Here is a 19,870-nt window from a genome sequence, read left to right as displayed (position 1 = left end):
TTCTGCCTTGCCTGATTTTCTTTACATGTTCCTTATCAGTCTTTTTACTTATTTACGTAAGACCTTAACTCACAGTCCATTGCTCCAGCGAACATTAATGCAGACCGTTTTTGAACACTAGTCTGACCCAACAAAATTACCAGACCATCAGACTACTGTCATCACTGCAGCCTGCCGATGTCCAAATGTGCTGGGCTGTCCAAGCTCCTCAACACCTCAATTTCTTGTTGATTTTTGTTGATCTGTTTCTTCTGTCTTTACTGTTTTTGTCTCTGTCCTTGGTGGTAATCATTCTGATTTGTAGATTTTCAACAGCTGAAACCTTCTCTACTGCTGCCCCACAGAATTGTGCCAGGGAAGAGCTGTGGCTTAAGAAAGGAAAAGAAAGCTCTGAATCTGAAGACTAAAGTGAGGAAGTGGAGAGACAGGTATGGTGCTAACAACAACAACAACAACAACAAAAACCCTAACAACAAACCCCAAAAACCGCAGTATCCTGAAGAAAAAAAAAAATTAATTGAAAGATGTGGGCCAGCTTGATTTCCTATGATTTCTGCTGAAAAGTATGTAAAAGAATATTTCTTTTCTCTCACTCAGTCTCTCCTCCCAGGGTCTGGGGGTCTGGAAAGCTTTGTTGTTCAAGGTGGAAACAAAGCTGTCAGTAGCTCCTGAAGGGAGAAATCATTAAGACAGGAGGAAGGATTTTTCTTTGAGGTAGTGACAAAGAAGTGCTGAAGACGCAGAATAGCAGCAGTGGGAAGGATGAAGAAAAAGTTTCTCTCTAGCACCACAAAATGAAGATTTTCTTTTTGATATTAAAGTCAGGCTTAAATGATCTCCTCCACTGCTACCCCATCTGAGCTGTGCTGCAGGGTTTATCTTCACTCATCAGCCTCCTGAGGAGAGCCAATGAACGGAAGGCAGAGCTGTTCAGTCTGTTTCCTCAGCGTTCGCCTAGGCTCTCAGCACAGGAAGCCTCCTGCTCTCAGAGTCAGAAGGAGGAACCTCTCCAGCTTTGAGGAGCCAGGCAGTCAGGAGAGGAGTGGAGAAGGTTGGGGGAAGAGAAAACACTCGCCTTGACTGCTGAGGATGCGCTGGCAGGCAAGAAATATGCCCCATGACCACAGCTAGGTTGGCGGTGGGACGGATGGAGTGACGGAGCCGCCTGAGCCATGAAAAAAGGAGCTGACATGAAGATTGCTGGAAAGGCTGCGTGTATTTTCGTGCTGCTCACCATCACCAAGCTCACAAGAATAACGGGTGAGTCTAGCTGTTCTCTGAGACTGCTCAGCTGTCAGGGTGGAAGAAAGGGAAACGTGCACAGATCTTTTCTCCCCGTAAGGGCTATGTGTCATGTTATGACTTTCTTTAGTTGTTAAAATTTACGGAGCACAATCAAAACATGCTTCCCAAATATCTGCTCCTGCTTTTCTTTTCTCAGTGGTCCCAAGGCTGCCAGTCATTATCCCTGTGACTTCTATACAGGCAATTATTTAGTGACTCGTGGCTATAATGTACCGCTAGTCACAGATAGCCTATTTACTAAGACCACTAAATCCACATCCTCTGAGAAACTGATCCATTTGACCTATTAAAAATATGCCCAGGAAGGCGTTTGTGAACGTGAAGCTTTTGGCCATGAGGTTTCTGCTGAGGAGAGGTGGTAGACACTATGAAACAGGGCAGGGATCTCGTGTCTTTCTTAGGAGCGGTGGAAGATCACTGGTGTGCTGACAGCCAGGAGCAGTTTCTGCAATTTCATTCTGAGGCTAACGGGAACGATTGCTATCAAGCACGGTCAGGGCTTTGGTGCCAAAGATAGTGACATTCCTAACCCCTTCTGACTCTGTCTGTTAGTGTAGTTGGTTTAGTTTTAATATATTCTAGCTATGACAGTTAACGTCTCCTAGGTTTTTTTCATTTGCATTTCTTGAGCTTGCGCTATTTCAGATGCCATGCGGCAGTCCAGGGACTTGCTCATGTAATTAGGGATTTGAGCAGCAGTTCCAGAAACCTAAAATGCCAGATAGGGACATCTCTGAATAACACGTAACGTGCTTATGTCCATTACTATTACGGACAAGTAGAATTAAGCTGCATGGACATGAAATATTTCATTCCACTCAGACAGAAAAGAAGATACTATCCTTAAAGATATTAAAATATACAGATATTTTTTAAGTAAAATGGATACAGTTATTGTCGTCAGTGAGGGAACACCTGCCTGTAGTGCGTTTGTCAGATCAAACGAGATCAAAATGATAACCTCAGTGCCACACTGAAAAAAAAATGAAATCTTCACATACTTTTATTAAACTCTGCATTAGTAGACTCACAACAGACACACTAGAGGTTAAAAACAAACAAACAATCAAAAACCATTCCCTTCCCATGTCCCCATTCTTCCAGTAAAGAAATTATCTCAGAAGAATACCAAGGAACTGTCTCAAGGTAATACACACAGGTTATGGTATCATCAGAGACAGTCTATGCTTTTGAGTACAGCTGCTCAAAAAGTAAAGGAGTATGGACATGTCACAAACTGTTGAAAAAAATGGGGGAGACAAAGGAGAATCCTACGGGCAAAATTTCTTTTTAAAATGGGACTTTGCTGGAAATATATATTTTATATATATATATATAAAATATATATATAAATATATTAAAAAAATCTAATGCCAAAGAAAGTTCTCTTTTTCTTCTAGAAGACAATTAGATTTTAACCTCTTGGTGTCTTGAGTCAATGATATTCCCCTTCAAAGAGCACACAAAAAAGATGCGTTAAAATCTAACTTCATGTTTGAACCTCCCCCCTCCGAAACAAACAGCACACTTTTGATGGGAAGTTCTTCGCTAAGGCTGTTTTTAAACATGTTTCCTTCAATATTATTGTGACGATTCTCAGCAAGGTGTAGTGACGAGGTTTTTCCCTTAGAGATCACAGGCCAGATGTGTTAAGATGATCTAGTGTGTGTTCTCTATCCAGAGAAGTTTAATGTTGTATGAAGCTTGAAGGAACTATGCTCCCCTTCTGAAGACCAGAGCAAGCTATCCTGAATGAAGTAAGGTCATGCAAAACCCCTTGTGCATAACCAGGCTTTACCTGCATTAATGTTTTCCTTAACATATCTTTAATATGTTGCCTCATGTGCCTTGGTCAGTTTTTACAGCTGAGGAAGGGGCAGCAACTTCATGATTGTTGTGTCTAGATCCGTCCCCAAGCAGGGCTGGACAGTATGCTATGGAAGCTGCTGGTGCACGATCTGTACTACCAACCCTTCTATAAGAATCCTCATAGGAGAATTTGTTTAACTAAACAAATTATTTATTTGTTTAACTAAACAAATAAGACACCTTGTGGTTGTGTGCGTACTCCAAAGGAAAGGGGATAAGGGAGGTCAAGTTTTTCTGTAGGAGGTTCATACAATTAAACTCTTTTTATTGGAGTAACATTTGCAATGTTCAGCTGTGTAAGTCCTGGATCTGTAGTACTAGTCTGTGACAACAGATATGACAGTGTGCTTCAGTGGAAGCACAAAGAAATCTGATGTCAATAACGAGATGTGATTCTCTATGTTAGCTCAATTTTACCAAGAGTAAAAAACTGAAAACAATGGCATTGCCTCAGTGCTGAAATTAGAGTGTACAACATGAATAACAGTGAATTAAAACTTCAGAGCAACCTGTCTGTAGTACAATTTCACCCAGATACCTAACTTTCTTGAATGCTTTCACTTAGCTTCTTCTCTTAAAAACAAACAAACAAACAAACAAACAAAAACTTTTAAATTTTCCTTCACTAGTGTTAGTAGACTAGCGTGTTTTACAGCCTTCTCATTTCCACTGTCTTTGGGTGTTTCAGTGCTCTTGTCTCTGTTGCCTCCTATTCTAGTTTACTCTGCAATCTTGCTCCTGATACAAAAATCATAGGCTAAAAAACAATTCTGATAAATATACGTTTGTCTCGATTTCACTATTGCTCTGCTGCTCCTTTGGTTCTACGTGCTAGAATTATTTTGTCTTCTTTTACACTAAAAACACATTTTACATCACAACAGCCTTTTTTTTTCTTACACTAACACTTAAAACAGAACTCCGTACTATTAAATTAAGCAAAAAAAAATTCTCAGAAGTCATCTAAATTGCCCTAATACAATCTTCAAAGCATGTTCATGTGACATAACATTTTACTTTGATATGGTCACAGAATCACAGAATCACAGAATTTCTAGGTTGGAAGAGACCTCAAGGTCATCGAGTCCAACCTCCAACCTAACGCTAACAGCCCTCCACTAAACCATATCCCTAAGCTCTACATCTAAACGTCTTTTGAAGACTTCCAGGGATGGTGACTCCACCACTTCCCTGGGCAGCCTGTTCCAATGTCTAACAACCCTTTCAGTGAAGTGGTCCAAGCACGATGTCTAAAGGTGTCTAGTTTCAAAACCCCAGAAACGGAGGAGTTCGGTTTTGCAAGTACACCGCATACTCTGTGACTATAAAGCAGCTTTTCTTTAATTGGTAATGCACTTACAGATGTACATTCTACTTAATACTCGCAGCTGATATATTTTGTACACAGAGGTACAATCTTTCAGAAGAATAAAGCGTAGGGAATCTTCTTACGCTGCCTTATCTTTGTATTGAGTAAGAAAAGGCTAGAAAAAAAATTACAATGCTAAAGCTGAACACTAAGCAAGGTGTGACTGAGATTCTAATTATAGAAAAGTGAAGTCATTAGTGTGTTTTCACAGCAGTCCCTTATCTGCTCTCTGGAAAGTATGAAGAAGAGGGCATACAACCCACCTTTTGCAGTCAATGCTCTATTTTTGTTTGGAATAACAGGAAAATGCCACTTAGGCGTAAATAAACAATTTTTTTGTTGGTCTTCTCATGAGTAAGAGAGTAGAAAGTCAAATTCAGCATGCAGAACAGAGTATGAAACACTCTGTATCTCTTTCTGTAGTGGGAAGTGTCCAGAGGGCCTTTGCAGTTTGTTACACAGGGCGTCACAGTGCTACTCTGGAAGAAATACTACCCAAACCCCTTTGGCATACAGCGTAAGCCCCTTCTCCTCTCATCTATTCCAGCTCACATTCTGCAAGGATAAAGATCTACTCACCCTGCACGCAGAGGTTGCTCTAGCAAGTTCAAAGTTAACAGCCAGGGTCATATAAAATACAACAGCTTGCTCAGTTCAGTGATGATTTATTTTCAGTGGAGGGTTTGAGCAAAGGTGTTAATTCTGCAAACTAGATGATTCCAACACATCACTCAAATATTAACTCGGCCAATAGAGCAGCATACCTATCCTTTTTTTCTACAAAGCCATGTTTTTTATTGAGATATAGCCCTTTTGCTCAAATACAGCCTCAAGAAAAGACCTCTAAATCACTGCATCAAATCATTTTTGCAGGCATTCTATCATGAAATGCTTCTCAATTTATTGTAATAACTATTTTCATTGTTATTACATTTTGAGCTGACGGATTTTAATGATTTCTTCTTCTGTGACATTTCCCTTCTTTATATTAATAATACCATATGCTTTCTGCGTTCAACAAATTTCTTCACACACTCCTGATACAAATGCCAATACCATTATTAAGAATGCTAAACAGAATTCGTACAAAATTTGCCTGCTGAGAAACATCATCAGCAAGCTACCTTCAACCTGACACTTCCTTTCAACTCTGCCTTTTGCTTTCTCTCCTTGATACAGTTTTTACCCATCATACTTCCCTCCAGTTACCCCTCCTTTCTTTGGCTTGATTTACAATTTTTGAGAGGACACTGTATCAAATCTCATCTCCAACTAGGTGAGATTTAGCATCATTCCTTTGCCTACAAAAACAACTGTTTTGAATTACTGCTTGAAAGGACACTGAAGAAAGCTAAAGAGCACGAGAAGATCATAGAAACATTAACAACTAGTATTTGGCAACTGCAAAGGTATATTCCGTCTTGAATGTGAAGACTGAAACCTTGAGTTCTTTATGAAGTTCTGCCAGTGTGCTCAGCTCTCTGCAACATATGAAGTCACTTCCTGATATTAAAGTTTGAAATCTAGAAGAATTCCAGCCATGCTGCAGACAATTCATATTGAAAAACTAGAGTTTATAGTGAAAAAGTGTCATTTTCTGGCTGTGTTTTAAATTTGCCATTTGAGTTTGGATGAGACAGCAGAAAAGAGACTGACACTGCAAAGGACACTAATGGTGGCAGAACAGAAACGGGTTACAAGGAGAACAAAAGAAGAATTTGGATGTGAGAAAGAACGGAATTTCTGAAGATGGGAAAAAGGCCTAAATAAAATGAAATGGGAATAGAATACATTATCAAGGGATAATGACAAATACGGATAAAAGAGTATTAGAGGGAAACTAACAATAAAGCTGTAAGTCTCTTATTGTGTCCAATGCTGCCCTTTTAAAGATGCGTTGTCACTGAAAAAGCTGTGATTGCAGCTTCAGGAGTCTGAGTCATGTCAACTCAGGGCAGCTGGTTCATGTATTTCTGTCACGAAACTCACAGCACTCAAACTACTTACTACTCATCCAGTGCGCGGGGCAGATTTTCAGCCTGTACTCCGTCCTGTGCTGTTGTGGCTACATTTTCCAGAGTCACAAGCCTGCCACATAAAAAACTCTGACAGTACTTTAGCAATTTCTACCCTAGTACAAAGCCCTTCTGTTTGTTTCTCTCTCTCCTCATTCCAGACAAGCCTTGCTAAGTGGTCACAGGCACTCTGGTGGTAGAAGGAGAATGCAGAGCTCAGCCTATTGTAGCTGGCCTCTTCCAAGCATCCGGTACTGCCTTTTCGATCATAACTTGCTCTGACTCATATAATATGTTAATTCCAAGATACAGTTAGTCATTTACTTGTGGTATAATCACTGTTTCAGTTCATTATACCTCTAAGTTTAAACTGCGGGGGCGGGGAGGGGGGATGCACCAAAATGCTACTGTAGATTGTTACTGTAAGAAATAAAGACACGAGAGAATTACGTCTGAGAAAGTAAAGAAGTCTCTTTACAGTGTGAAAAAACTCTTTAACAGCTGAATTTCTAAAGAGGTTGTAATGGAACTTGAGTCATTCTGGGGGTAAGAAAAGGTTTTACTGTGGGTTAAAACCTGCTATAAAGAATAACAGAGGCTGGAAATCTTTCCTACTTGAAAGGAATCAAAAGCACTTTCAAGCTGTGTAGCTGTCTGATTTTTCAGTGATTCCCCTGAAAAATTCAGTGGTTTCACAATCAAATTTTCCTGTTTTTGAAATACGTCTTTCTCCTATTACTGTGTGAAAAACTCTGAGAAACAGGAGAGATGACTAAGTGACACTGTAAAGGAACTGGTGTAACTAGTTATCCACAAGAGCTGTCAAACACACTACAGAAACCATGTTAGAAAAACAGGGCAATTTTTCCCCAAATCTTTTTTCAATTACAGTAATCTTAGCGTGACAACAGTAACCAGAACATTTCTGAAACACAAATACGAGCTCCTGGGCTGAGTATGTTTTTTCCTGAGTGAGGATACATCCACTTTCAAAGATGAAGCTGGAATCTGTCAGTGCATTGGGAAGTGCACTCAATGCACTAGAACAGAGCTTGAGAACCCCCTCAAACATCTCTTAAAATCTTCTTCAGCAGTCAAGGGAAGACACTGAAGGATGGATGACATAACGTTACTTGTATTTTAATTAGGTTAACTTCAGAGGCTGGAGTCAAATTAGAAGACTTCGATCCAAAGGCCTCCAACCCTACCTACTCATAACCTGTCACAGGAGTCCCCAAAGATAAATCAGCTTACACTGACTGAATTTATGTCAATAACCCAAATAGATTGGTTCAGCTCGGAGCTGTACAGAGCTCCCTGAAGCTGACTTGTCTATTTTCTACATCGGCATGACTGACAGCTTGTTCTCCTGGGCTCTGCACTTTCTGACAAACAGAATAAATGATTGCCATTTTCCATTGTTCACTCATTTGTGAAGATTAAGACTGAAAATGAGAAGTTATTTACAACAAATGTGTAGATATATGATTCTTCATATCATCTCTCCTGGGTAGAACTCAATATTTAGCAGGGCTGACCTTTGATTATCATCATTCGCTTATCACTGCACTGAGATGAGCTTGATAGGTCACACCTCTTCAATTTTCTTATTCTTTGCAGACCCACAGAGAGCGAGGCCTTTGCTGCATTGGTTATCCCCTTTTTAATTTGCAGCGTGCTGTTAGTTCAGCTCAGCTCAGCTCAGCTCTAACATGGGATTTCACCTTTAGAAAAGAAGCTGTACAATGTACTGGGTTGTTTCCAAGCCATCATTCAAATAGATAAATGCTGACGTGTGTGGCATATATGCCCTGATTCTACGGGTCTTGAAGTAATCAGCCATCACAGAGGAAACTTTAGCAACTGACCTTCAGCCATTTTACAGAATGAAAGCACCATTCTAGAAAACACTGGTGCAGTGACTAGTCTGACTTTTAACACTTGCAGCATTGAACATTTCCTCTTTAGGAGTGGAATAGTTTTGCTTGTTTAGTTTGCTTGCACAGCAGACACAAGCCCTTTATGCTTAGTTAAATTCCTGGACGAAAGGGGAGATGGTGTCCACCCACAGAGCTGCTGAGCTCTACCTACAAGTGCAGGCTGGGGCAGGCAGCAGAAAGGCAAAGAAAGCAGACTGGGGAACAGACTCTTGCAAAAGGTTTGGTTGGAACAGATCCACAAGAAGTCATAGATGTGATGGTAAAAGGGGAAAAGGAAGGGTCATGTGGAGTCTCTACGTGGCCTGAGAAGCCACTGAAAGCTGGTGGACTAGAGAAGAGGACTAGGGGAAAGAAGGCATTTTGTAAAGGCATGGAGAACAGGAAAGATTTCTTTTCAGGCCTTTTCTTTGAATGAGTATAGCCAGCAATTATGAGTTACCTAAAGAGCTATCACTTCCTAGTGTATTGGTTAATGTTCAAATGAAGCATACATTTAGAGATTAGAAGGGTTTTGAAATACTTACTAGAAGGAAAAGGTATGGCATGTCCAACTTCAGTCCTTGGCTAAACTGAGGTGATTCTGTGAGGTCCTATCAACATTTACAAACTAAAGTAAAGCTATGGCTGACTAGGAAGAATAGGATAGGGGTGAGGATAATTTCCATTTAAAGAACTGCCTTTGTGCTGGCTGATCCCCAGTTACTTGTGGACTCATTCCTGAGCACAAACATTTTGGTCTATCTTTAAATAAAACTAACTCTGTGGTAAAAAATAGCAAGTCCTGACATCTCATTAGACTGACTTAGCTTGAAATAGAAAGAAAGACAAATCCTGTTTTTATCAGAAACTGTTACAAAAATGGCTGTTCTTTATAAGCTCCTGTTCGGTAGATTTTTAACAAGTCTTACCCATGCCCAGTCTTAATTTGCTTGTAAGCTACGATATTTTAGGTCACCCAGTTCAAAATCTTAAATTATCTGAACTTGGTACTACACTCTCGGTTTTAGAAAGTAGAGCTCCATTTTTGCATATGCTTTCTTGAGAGATTGCAAATATGCCGGACTATTTCTGCATCAGGTGATAATGTGAATGGGAGCACTGTACCCATCCACACAGCTGACAAGCAGGGATAATGAGCTTGGGTTGGAAGGGACCTTAACGACCATCCAGTTCCAACCCCCTGCCATGGGCAGGGATGCCACCCACTAGATCAGGTTGCCCAAAGCCCCATCCAGGCTGGCCTTGAGCACCTTCAAGGATGGGGCATCCACAGCTTCTCTGGGCAACCTGTGCCAGTGCCTCACCACCCTCTGAGTGAAGAATTTCACCTCTAATCTAAATCTCCCCTCTTTTACTTTAAAACCATCCATCCTTGTCCCATCATTATCTCCCTGAGTAAAAAGTTGCTCTCTGTCTTTTTGATAACCCCCCTTTGAGTACTGAAAGGCTGCCATGAGGTCTCCCCAGAGCTTTCTCCTCAGGCTGAACATTCCCAGCTCTCTCAGCCATTCTTCATAGAAGAGGTGCTCCAGCCCTCTGATCATCTTTGTGGCCTTCCTCTGGACCTGCTCTAACAGACACACATCTTTCTTGTGCTGGGGGCTTCAGACCTGGATGCAGTACTCCAGGTGGAGCCTCACAAGGGCAGAGCAGAGGGGGACAATGCTGGCCACCCCTCTGTTGATACATCCCAGGATGTAGTTGGCCTTTGGGGCTTCAAGCATGTATTGCTGCCTCATGTCGAGCTTTTCATCCACCAGAATGCCCAAGTCCCTCACCTCAGGGCTGCTCTCAATGAGTTCTTCTCCCAGTCTACACTCATGTCTAGGACTGCCCCAACCCCATTGCAGCACCTTGCACTTGCACATTTTGAACTTCATTAGGTTCACTGGAGTCCATTTATCTAGTTTGTCCAGGTCCCTTTGGGTGGCATCCCTTCATTCTGCTGTATCAACTGCACCACTCAGCTCAGTGTTGTCTGTAAACTTGCTGAGGGTGCACTCGATCCCACTGCCTATGTCACTGATAAAGATATTAAACAGTACCAGTCCCAAGACAGACCCCTGAGGGACCCCACTCGTCACTGGCCTCCACCTGGATATAGAGCCATTGACCACAATACTCTGGCTGCAGCCATCCGGCCAACTCCTTATCCACAGGATCGTCCACCCTTCAGATCCATATCTCTCCAATTTGAAGATGAGGACGGCATGTGGGACCATGTCAAAGGCCTTACAGAATTCCAGGTAGATGACATTGGTCGGTCTTCCCTTGTCGACTGATGCAGACACTCCATCATAGAAGGACACTGGATTGGTCAGGCACAATTTGCCCTTGGTGAAGCTGTGATGGCTGTCTCAGATCACCTCCTTGTCCTGCATGTGCCTTGATATTGCTTCCAGCAGGACCTGTTACATGATGTTCCCAGGCACAGAGGAGATGATCACCGATCTGTAGTTCTCTGGGTCTTCCTTCCCACCCTTTTTAAGAATGGGAGTGATGTTTCCCTTTTTCCACCCACCGGGGACTTTGCCTGACTGCCTGGACTTTCTAAATATGATGGAGAGTGGCTTGGCAACTCCATCAGCCAGTTCCCTCAGGACCCTGGGATGCATGTCATTGGGTCCCACAGGCTTGTACCTCTACAGTTTCATCAGGTGGGGTGGTCTCCAACCTGCTTTTCCCTTACAGTGGGAAAATTTGCTCCCTCAGCCCCCACCTAGAGGTTTGGGGAAATGAGAGATGTAGGCAGCCTGACTGGCAATGAAGATCGAGGCAAAGAAGTTGTTGGGTACCTCATCATTTTCTATGTCTTTCATTACCAGTTCTCCTTTCTTGTTTATCAGAGGGGGAACTCTCTCCTTGGCCTTTCTTTCCTGACCAATGTATCTGTAGAATCCCTTCTTGTTCTTTGCAGCCCTTGCCAAGCTCAGTTCCATCTGTGCCTTGGCTTTTCTGATCCCATCCCTGCACATCCAGGCAGCATCCCTGTGCTCTTTCCAGCCCACATGTCCCTGCTTCCACTGCCTGTGTATTTCCTTCTTACAGCTCAGTTTGACCAGCAGGTCCTTGCTCAGCCATGCTGGTTTCCTGCCTTCCCTGCTTGATTTCTTATACATGGGGATGGAGACCTGCTGTACCCTAAGAAAAGCATCTTTAAAGAGTTGCCAGCTCTGATCAGCTCCTCTGACCCTAAGGACAGTATCCCATGGGGTCTCATCTGCTAGGTCTTTAAACAGATGGATATTCACTCTTCAAAAATTCAGCGTCCTCTCTTTTTAATTTGCCAGGCTCATATTCCTCAAGATCACAAACTCAACAAGGGTGCTGTCACTGCAGCCCAGACTGCCTTTGATCTTAACCTCTTTAATGAGTTCAAATGAGTTGAAAGACATTTAAAATGATATTGCTCTAAGACATAAATAAAAGCTTACACCATTAAACAGGCACAAGATTGTCACTTGTCGTCACTATTTGCAAACATTAGTTTAAAAAAAAACAAACACCAGCCCCAACACAAAGTCTGTCTGAAGGCTTAGGTTTGCTTAGTTATTTTTAGATGAGGTCAGCCATCCTGATGGTATGACTTGGAGCTCTGAGGCACTTGGCAGTGCTAAACTGGCAGAGGAAACAATTTGTTTGCCAGTTTTTGGAGACGTTCATAGAACTCCCATCCAGAACTCATCATGAGACAAAAGGCTTCTTTCAGTTCCTCTCCTGGTAAAATCATCTGAGTTTAAAACATGCATCTCACATTTTCTTGCAATGTCATATAGAAAAAAAAAAAAAAAAGTCATTTAAATACAGTGCAACCATGTATCACAGAATACTGTTGACAATTGAATTAAGAAAACAAGCATTTGTGAGGCTGGTGGATTTGTGTATCAGAAGATAATGTAAATAAATAGCACTTTTCGTCTTCAGCAATGCTTGCAAACACTAACCAATGAATGCTGGCAGTAATGAGCAGCAGAAAGCTAAGTATTATTTCCTTTCTTTAATAAAAATGGGAAGTGAATGGTTTCAGTGATATACTATCCCCACATATTTGTCCTCTTCTAGCAGAAAACAAACAAATAAACAAAACCAACAAATTATCAGAATTACACTCTGATTTACATGTTGTACAGCTGGAGTAACTAAGATTTTACAGCACTATACTGTGTACTGTACTATGGGGCAATATTGCAGCTACATTTCCTACCAGAATGCAGGAGCTAGGTCTAGATTTGGAAAGGTCTTCACCTGCATGATACTTAATCCTCAAAATGAAAAAGCAAAAACCTTTAAGGGAATCTGTAAGTAGCTAAAATGCAGTGAACTGTGTTAATTTTGCATGTTAGAAAACATTTCCCGAGAACTTAGTTAAACAGTAGGAAAAGTGGTCGGGCTGGAATGGTTCGTTCACGTGGGCTCCAAACACAGAGGATTTGGATGCTGACCTGCTAAACCCAGTGTGCAAGAGCAGGATATCATCCTCCAGGATCTGTTTTATCCACTAAGACCCAGAGGGAAACGTTGATAGTTTTAAGAGGGTAGTCTGTAATACACTACCAGCTCCACAATAAACAGCTGTAATACCAGATGAAGGACAACATGGGATGAGCAAAGACAGGGCCTCCCTCTGGAGTGTAAGAGAGCTGACATTTCCCTCCGAAGCACAGGCCAGAACTCCAAGGCTGTGAGTGACATCCTTGGGCACCTTTTCACACATCCTTCTCCTTCTTTGTCTCCTCCAGGAAACAGAATGGCAGCACAAGCGGGTCACAGCGCTGTGATGACCTGCCCTAACAAAACACGAGCAACTATGGTGACGTGGAAAATAAGCCCCAAGATAGGAGGCCCTTGCACCTTGGGATTCAGGGCTGATCAGAACCTGGTGAACAGAACAAACTGCAGTGACAGCGTGAAAAGTGAATTCAAACCAGAACAGTTTTATGCCCTTGAGATACAGCAAGTGGGAATGGCTGATGAAGGAAATTACAGCTGCGAACTGGTAAATCAGGAAGGGAATTTCCACGAGATGTACCAGCTGACCGTGCTAGGTAAGGGACTCCTTCCTCATTTCTCTCTTCTCCAAAGGACCACCTCCAGCCCCAGACAGACAAAGCTCCTTGTGGTGGTTTTACCGTGCTGGGCAGCTAAACCCCACAACCACTCTCTCACTCCCCCTCCTTTAGATGAGGAGGGGGAGAAGTAAAGCAAAGAACAACTCACGGGTTGAGATAAGGATAATTTAATTAAAGGGAAATAATTATAATAATTAAATAAAGACTACCATGAACTAAACAATTTAACTAAGGGGAAATAAAAGGGAAAGGGGAAAAAAGGGAGGAAAACAAACAAACAAAATAAATGAAAGCTATATGGAAGTGCAGAGGAAAGAAATTACTCTCTACTTCCCACAAATGAGCGATGATTGACCACGTCCTTGAAGCAAGGCCTCAACGCACGCAGCCGGTGTTCGAGAGGAGGACCGACGTCTTCTCAACGAGAGCCCACCCCTCCCCTCTTCTTCCTGTTTCCACCTTTTATTGCTGAGTGTGACACCACATGGTATGGAATATCCCTTTGATTGGTTTAGGTCAGCTGCCCTAGTGATGTTTCTCTCCTCACTTTTTTGCCCACCCCCTAGGAGGGTTAGAGAAAGGCCCGATGCTGTGCCACTGCTGCTCAGCAGTAGACACAACACTGGTGTGATAACACTGCTGTTCCAGCTACAAGTACAGAGTACGGCACTGAATGGGCTGCTGCCGGGAAAGTTAACATTCCAGCCAGACCCAGTACACTCCTCTCCTCCCGCACAGGAAGAAGCGTGCACTGAGAAGGGAAGCTTTCTCAGTGGCACAAATGGTCACGCAGTCATTTAGTAGCTCTGTTTCTTCCCTCTCCTCATTTGCCAAAACTCCCTTCTGCTGCCCCTTTCTCCCCCACACAGTTACAAGTGATGAGTGTGAAGCAAGCCTCAGTACACTACAGGAGTCTGCATGTGCATCTTGTTTTCCTGTAGTCACTCACTAACACGCTACTTTAATATGACAAAAACACAGCAGGGCAACACTTCCAAGTACTGAGATATTCGATCAAACACGGGATGTTGTTACAGCCCCAACTCCTGCTAGCCTGGCATTCAAATCCATTTTAAGCCACATGCATAAAGGCTGATTGGGACAAAAGTCTGATTCAGCCCTGTATTCTGGGCAATTCCCCACCTCCACGTCCTGAGGCCCTCCATGCCTTCTCTAATGGTACATGGCTGTGGTAACTCACCTCAGTGTGGGAGAGGTGTCCAAAATGAGAAGAAAAAAAAAAAAAAAAAAAAGATAAAACTTTGTCCTTGTCACTTTGGCACACATTGCTGTGATGGGATGGCACCTCCAACCTGACTCTCCTCTTCTCATGACGTTCCTTTTGGGTAAAGAATAAGAAGAGCCTCTGCCAACTGCAGCAACCCACACGTCTCCCCTTCCTGATGTTTTTCAGTGCCCCCAAGGCTGTCCCTGTACTGTGACAACCACAGCAACCCCGTGTGCGAGGCAGCGGCAGGGAGGCCGGCTGCTGAGATCTCATGGGTCCCAGAGAACAGCTCCACGACTGAAATAGACAGCCACGACAACGGGACAGTGACCGTGCTCAGCAGGTTCACAGCACACAGCACCGACGGGAAGACTGTAACCTGCAAGGTGTACCACGCAACTCTGAATGAGACCATGTCCACAGACTGCTCCTCACGTAAGCTCCCCCTTGTGTGTTCAGCATTCAAAATCCTGCCTAGCCCTCTGTTCACACTCTTGCTCTTTCTAGGAAGAATAATCCATGAAAATTATAGAAACCTTCAGTGAAATCCTATATAGACAAGAGTATCGTGCCCTACCACATGTGCCAAGAAACATCACCAGCTCGTTCATGTTCCAGACACTATTTCCAAATGGTTTCTTCCCTAAAAGGGAAGTACATTACTGTGGTAGTATTCTTTTGGTAGTGGGAAAGTTGCAGTAAGCAGCCTCAAAGCAGTCCTGATCTTATTGTTAACCACATGGAAGCAGAACATCAACAAAATTTGTTGAGATGCAACAGTAAGATCTCCTGCTTAGATTGTGGTAAGAGAAAGAGAACCATCTCTTGTGTGGCTAGCAGGAACAAACCACTTAATTCTCAGTAGGGAATGTCTGACACTGTATGGCATTTGGTTTCTTCTTTCTGGTTTGGATTTTTCTTCTTGAAGAACTACACATGAATTGTAATACTAGTATAAGCTGTGTCCTTGCGAGGGGCTCAGCTGTGACTTAGTGAATAAATGTCATGGGTATCCACTGTGGGATTTGAGGGATCTGTTTTTTTCTCTGACACAGACTATATTTGCATTTCTCAGACTGGTTTCATTATTGACTTTCCCTTCTGCCGAAAGGATTTATATTTATTTTACAAGCATGTTGAAAATGTATATACTAAAGCAACTTTAAACTGATATTGAAATAATAAAGGAAGGTAGCAGTGAGAAGACATAATTAAGACTGTGCTTTGTCTTTAGCACAGAGTGACCTTATCCTGTATATAACCATCGCTCTTGGTTTCCTGATCATTATCACCTTCATGGCTGTCATTTACTATTTTAAGCTCCATGGTTGCAGGTATGTACAACAGAGTGCTAAGGAAAACTTGTCTTGTGCCAGCAGAAATCTTTAAGTACTATTTGTGTCTTGAAATCATGATTCTGTCAGTCTGTGCTGCTATGAGTAACTGAGTTGACTACATCAAATACTTGTACTTTATACTGCAGACACTGTGCGTTGCACACATCTTTACTGAATAATGCCCCGAGTAAAATATAGATGGTCAGAAATTGGCAGGGAATCCTCAATGCATTGTCTGCTACACTGAATGGGAGCTCTTCATTCTGACAGGAAAGCAGCAGAGCAAATCTGTTCTTCAGGTACTGTGAGAGCCTGTCAGTGTCTCTCTTGGTCAGACCAGGGGAACGGTTCTCTGCCTAAGAAGGTCCTTCAAGTGTCAGAGCATTGGCCAGTGCTATCCTGCCATGCCACTGGAAGAGACAGCAGATTTTGTCTCTGTTTATGAAGAAGCTCCCTGGGTGAAACTGGACTCTAGCCCCTTTTGGCTTTGCCGTGGAAAAGAAAGCAGTTCCAAAAAAAAAATAAAATAAAAAAAAAAATCATTTGTGTAGAGAAAGGCTGAATTAGCATCTGTACTGAACACCTCAGATGTGTTCTGTCCCTCCCCTATTCCAAAACTGTTGTTCTTCCCAACCTTCTCCCTCAAAGATGAACAATTAGTTCAATACAATTTCAGCAAGGGGGAGTTGAACAACCTTCCAGAGGATTTTGATTTTAACCTGCTTCCACTCTGCACTTAAGCTCCCCAAAACATGAGAAGACACCCGTAAAGAAAGCCAGGGTGCTTCAGGATCAAAAGTCACGGACAGAAAGACATTGGAAGATTTTTAGGCTTTGCTCTTGATAACAAGAAAGAAAAATATTTCATAGGCTTGTGATTAAAGAAGCTCAAAAGACCCCTCAGCAAATTCTAGTATGGAGGAAGAAATTTGCTTTAATGCTTATTTTCTTTTTTACAGACTCTGTCACAAAACCAAACCTCCCGATACTTCTCTTACACATTCGTTAGAGGTAAGGAGAACGATGCAGATTAGACCATCACTAAATCAGAGATCTTGGATCAAGAAAACATGGTCAATAAGAGAAACCATTAGATTTTTACTCTTTACTTTCAGCAGGTGCTACTCTGTCTTATATGTTTGTCCTTAGCTTTATCTCAGTACAAAACAGAGACTATCATTACCATAATCTTGACTTGGAGCAAACATTAGAGGCATTTTCCAACAGCAAAGATTTCAGTAACTGCCATCCTTTATCTTTGTAAGGAGCAAGTCCCACCACATCCCTCTGCTCATATTAGATACACTGTCCACAACTGCTGTACAGTGCTCAGTAAGAGAGACAATCTTATGGGTTGGGGAATATTAAGAAAACTATTAGGAAACAAAAGCATTAAACGACAAAATTAACAAATCTAGAAAGAGAAAAAAAAATCTCTCCCAATGTTCAGAATGATAATGTGCAAATTCTGAAGGCCAGTCTTTATTTTGTGTGGTCAAAATGCAAAAAGAGCCAACTGTACTCAAGACAAAGCATTTCATAAAACAATGGAAGGAGCTCTTATGTCCAACATGGGAGATATTCTTGAATTCACTATGGTGTTACACGCTTCCCATGTAGCTGAGAAATTCACTCATCAGCTCTGTATCTCTGTTCTCTTCTACCAAATAAAAATAACAGCATTTCCGTGTAGGGAAGCTGAGACATTTATGCTGTGAAACATCTACATTGTGCATATCCGTGTACCTGCAGCACATAGTAGGCTCAAATTCTGTCACCAACTTAAAAAGGAGCTTCAGTTTCTATTTCTGAAATGACTTAGTCACTTCTAGTTATTTTACTTCTTCCTCTTCTGCTTCCCTACCTCTGAATTATTGCTGACATTTGTGTTAATGTAAACTAACTGGTTAAGTGCCAGTGTTCTTGCTGGCACATCACAAAACTTTCATTAGAATATCTTTAGACTGAAATTGTAGACTGATGGAGGAATCACTCCTGGTCAAGACCCTAGTATGTGATTTGCTTTCTAGAGAAAGAGATCCTAATACTAAATTTTCTAGGTGAAAATAAGTGAGTGAGAAGGGAAAGAGATGGAAGAGGAAAAGAGCGCACAAATCAATACTTTAGTGTTATCCATCAAGTTTTGAAAGAAATAGCAATACAGCTTCTTTGGTAGAAAAAGCAACAGATGATGTTTTGTTTTGTTTTATTTTGTTTTGATTTGGTTTGGTTTGGTTTGGTTTGGTTGGTTGGTTGTGTGTGCATTGTTTTGTTTTTTGTTTTTGTGGGTCCAAGAAGAATAAAACTGGTGCATTATTTCCCAGTTACATTCTTCAGTCCAGATGAAAGGCTTGCAAAATCTTGCCAAATTAACCTACTTCCTGTATTCACACTTTTTGGTTTTGTTTTGCTAGGATGACACAACGGAGGTGGAACCTTATACTACTTATGTGCAGAAGGAAAATACAATTTACAACTCAGTGTCAGATCTGACAGGGGGGCAGAATCTTCCATGTGGACTGTCAACAGCAAAATGAGTGATTCAACAACACTGGAAAAGGGAAGAGACACTTTACAAAAGACTGGTCATAGAAAGAAAATTCTGAGAGGATTTCTTCAGATTCAGGGGCAACATAGCTCACTAGGTCTCTTTGAAGACCTATGCTTATTGATGAGTCTGCACAGTTCTTTCTTCCCATTTTGCCTTTTTCCTTGGGAAAGCAAACAGGTTTCCTGTTTTTCCTTGGGGAAGTTTGACTGACATCAAGCTATAGATTTTCCCGGAAAAAAAAAAAATGTTGTCATCAGTCTTCCCTTTGCTATTCTTCAATTGGAGATACTAGTTTTGTCAGTCACTTGTAGGCATTACTTTGACACATTTGACACTATCTTGCACAGACTTGGGAGATGGGAAGAGTGTTTAAGCTAAAATGAAATGCTCTCCAGGCAACAGACACTTTGTTCTAATTTACAAATGACTCATATAAGGGCTTTGAGTATGGATAATCACAGAAAAGTTTTAACTGGCAAAAAGTATCTGTAGGGAAGACCTTTCATCTCCCAGTTCAGAAAATTGAAATGAGTGATGAATTTATAAGTTCATCCACTATAAAAGAGACATCACTAGCATGTTGAATTCACTTGTTAGGTTTCTATTCAGTATTTCCACTAAACATGTTCATTAGGTAAGTCAGATTATTGTTATGATTACTTTTCCCTAAGATTCTCTGAAGGCAGAGTATTCCTCTCTTTCTTAAGAGTATTGGCATTAAGATATGGTAAAAAATCATGTTATTCAAATCTGGTAAGCTATTTTTAACAGAAACTAACAGCAAATATTTCACAACAAAACAAGTTCAAATGTATCACCTACAACTGTGCAATATTGTACAAAAAGGATAACATTCCTGCTACCTGTTGTCATATTTATTTTTACTACCACAACTGAAGATATTTTCATGAATATGTCTAGATCTTTTATTGATATTTTTAAATGTACTTGCAAGCTCACTTTGTTGTATGTAAATTAGCTTGTATATCTTAATGTGTCTCATGTTAAGGTGACTTCTCACCTTCCCAAAATATTCTTTGGGAATAAGTCAAATAAATTGTTCTCTATATACTAGTGTTTCTCAAACGTTTTGAATTGATGCCTTACTACCTAAATTATGAACTGGCTTTACAGTAATAATAAAGAGATCCATCTGTAAACTTCTGTTTACTGCCTCTTATTTCACT

General features: G+C 41.4%; 1 protein-coding gene across 1 annotated transcript; it reads left to right on the top strand.

Annotated features, from left to right (window-relative positions):
• Window positions 1-1,122: 1,122 nt before the first annotated feature.
• Window positions 1,123-19,654, top strand: LOC311215749 (cell surface glycoprotein CD200 receptor 1-A-like). The gene is made up of 6 exons (XM_084297076.1): window positions 1,123-1,260; window positions 13,238-13,543; window positions 14,982-15,230; window positions 16,030-16,129; window positions 17,092-17,143; window positions 18,547-19,654. The coding sequence occupies exons 1-6, from the start codon at window positions 1,173-1,175 to the stop codon at window positions 18,667-18,669; spliced, it is 918 nt and encodes a 305-aa protein (XP_084153202.1). The 5' UTR covers window positions 1,123-1,172; the 3' UTR covers window positions 18,670-19,654.
• Window positions 19,655-19,870: the final 216 nt, after the last annotated feature.

Source organism: Netta rufina, assembly GCF_964035555.1.
Source record: "Netta rufina genome assembly, chromosome: 1".
NCBI classification, from domain to species: Eukaryota; Metazoa; Chordata; class Aves; order Anseriformes; family Anatidae; genus Netta; species Netta rufina.
Note: the sequence above shows the minus strand (reverse complement) of the source record. Positions and strands in the feature narration are given on the sequence as shown.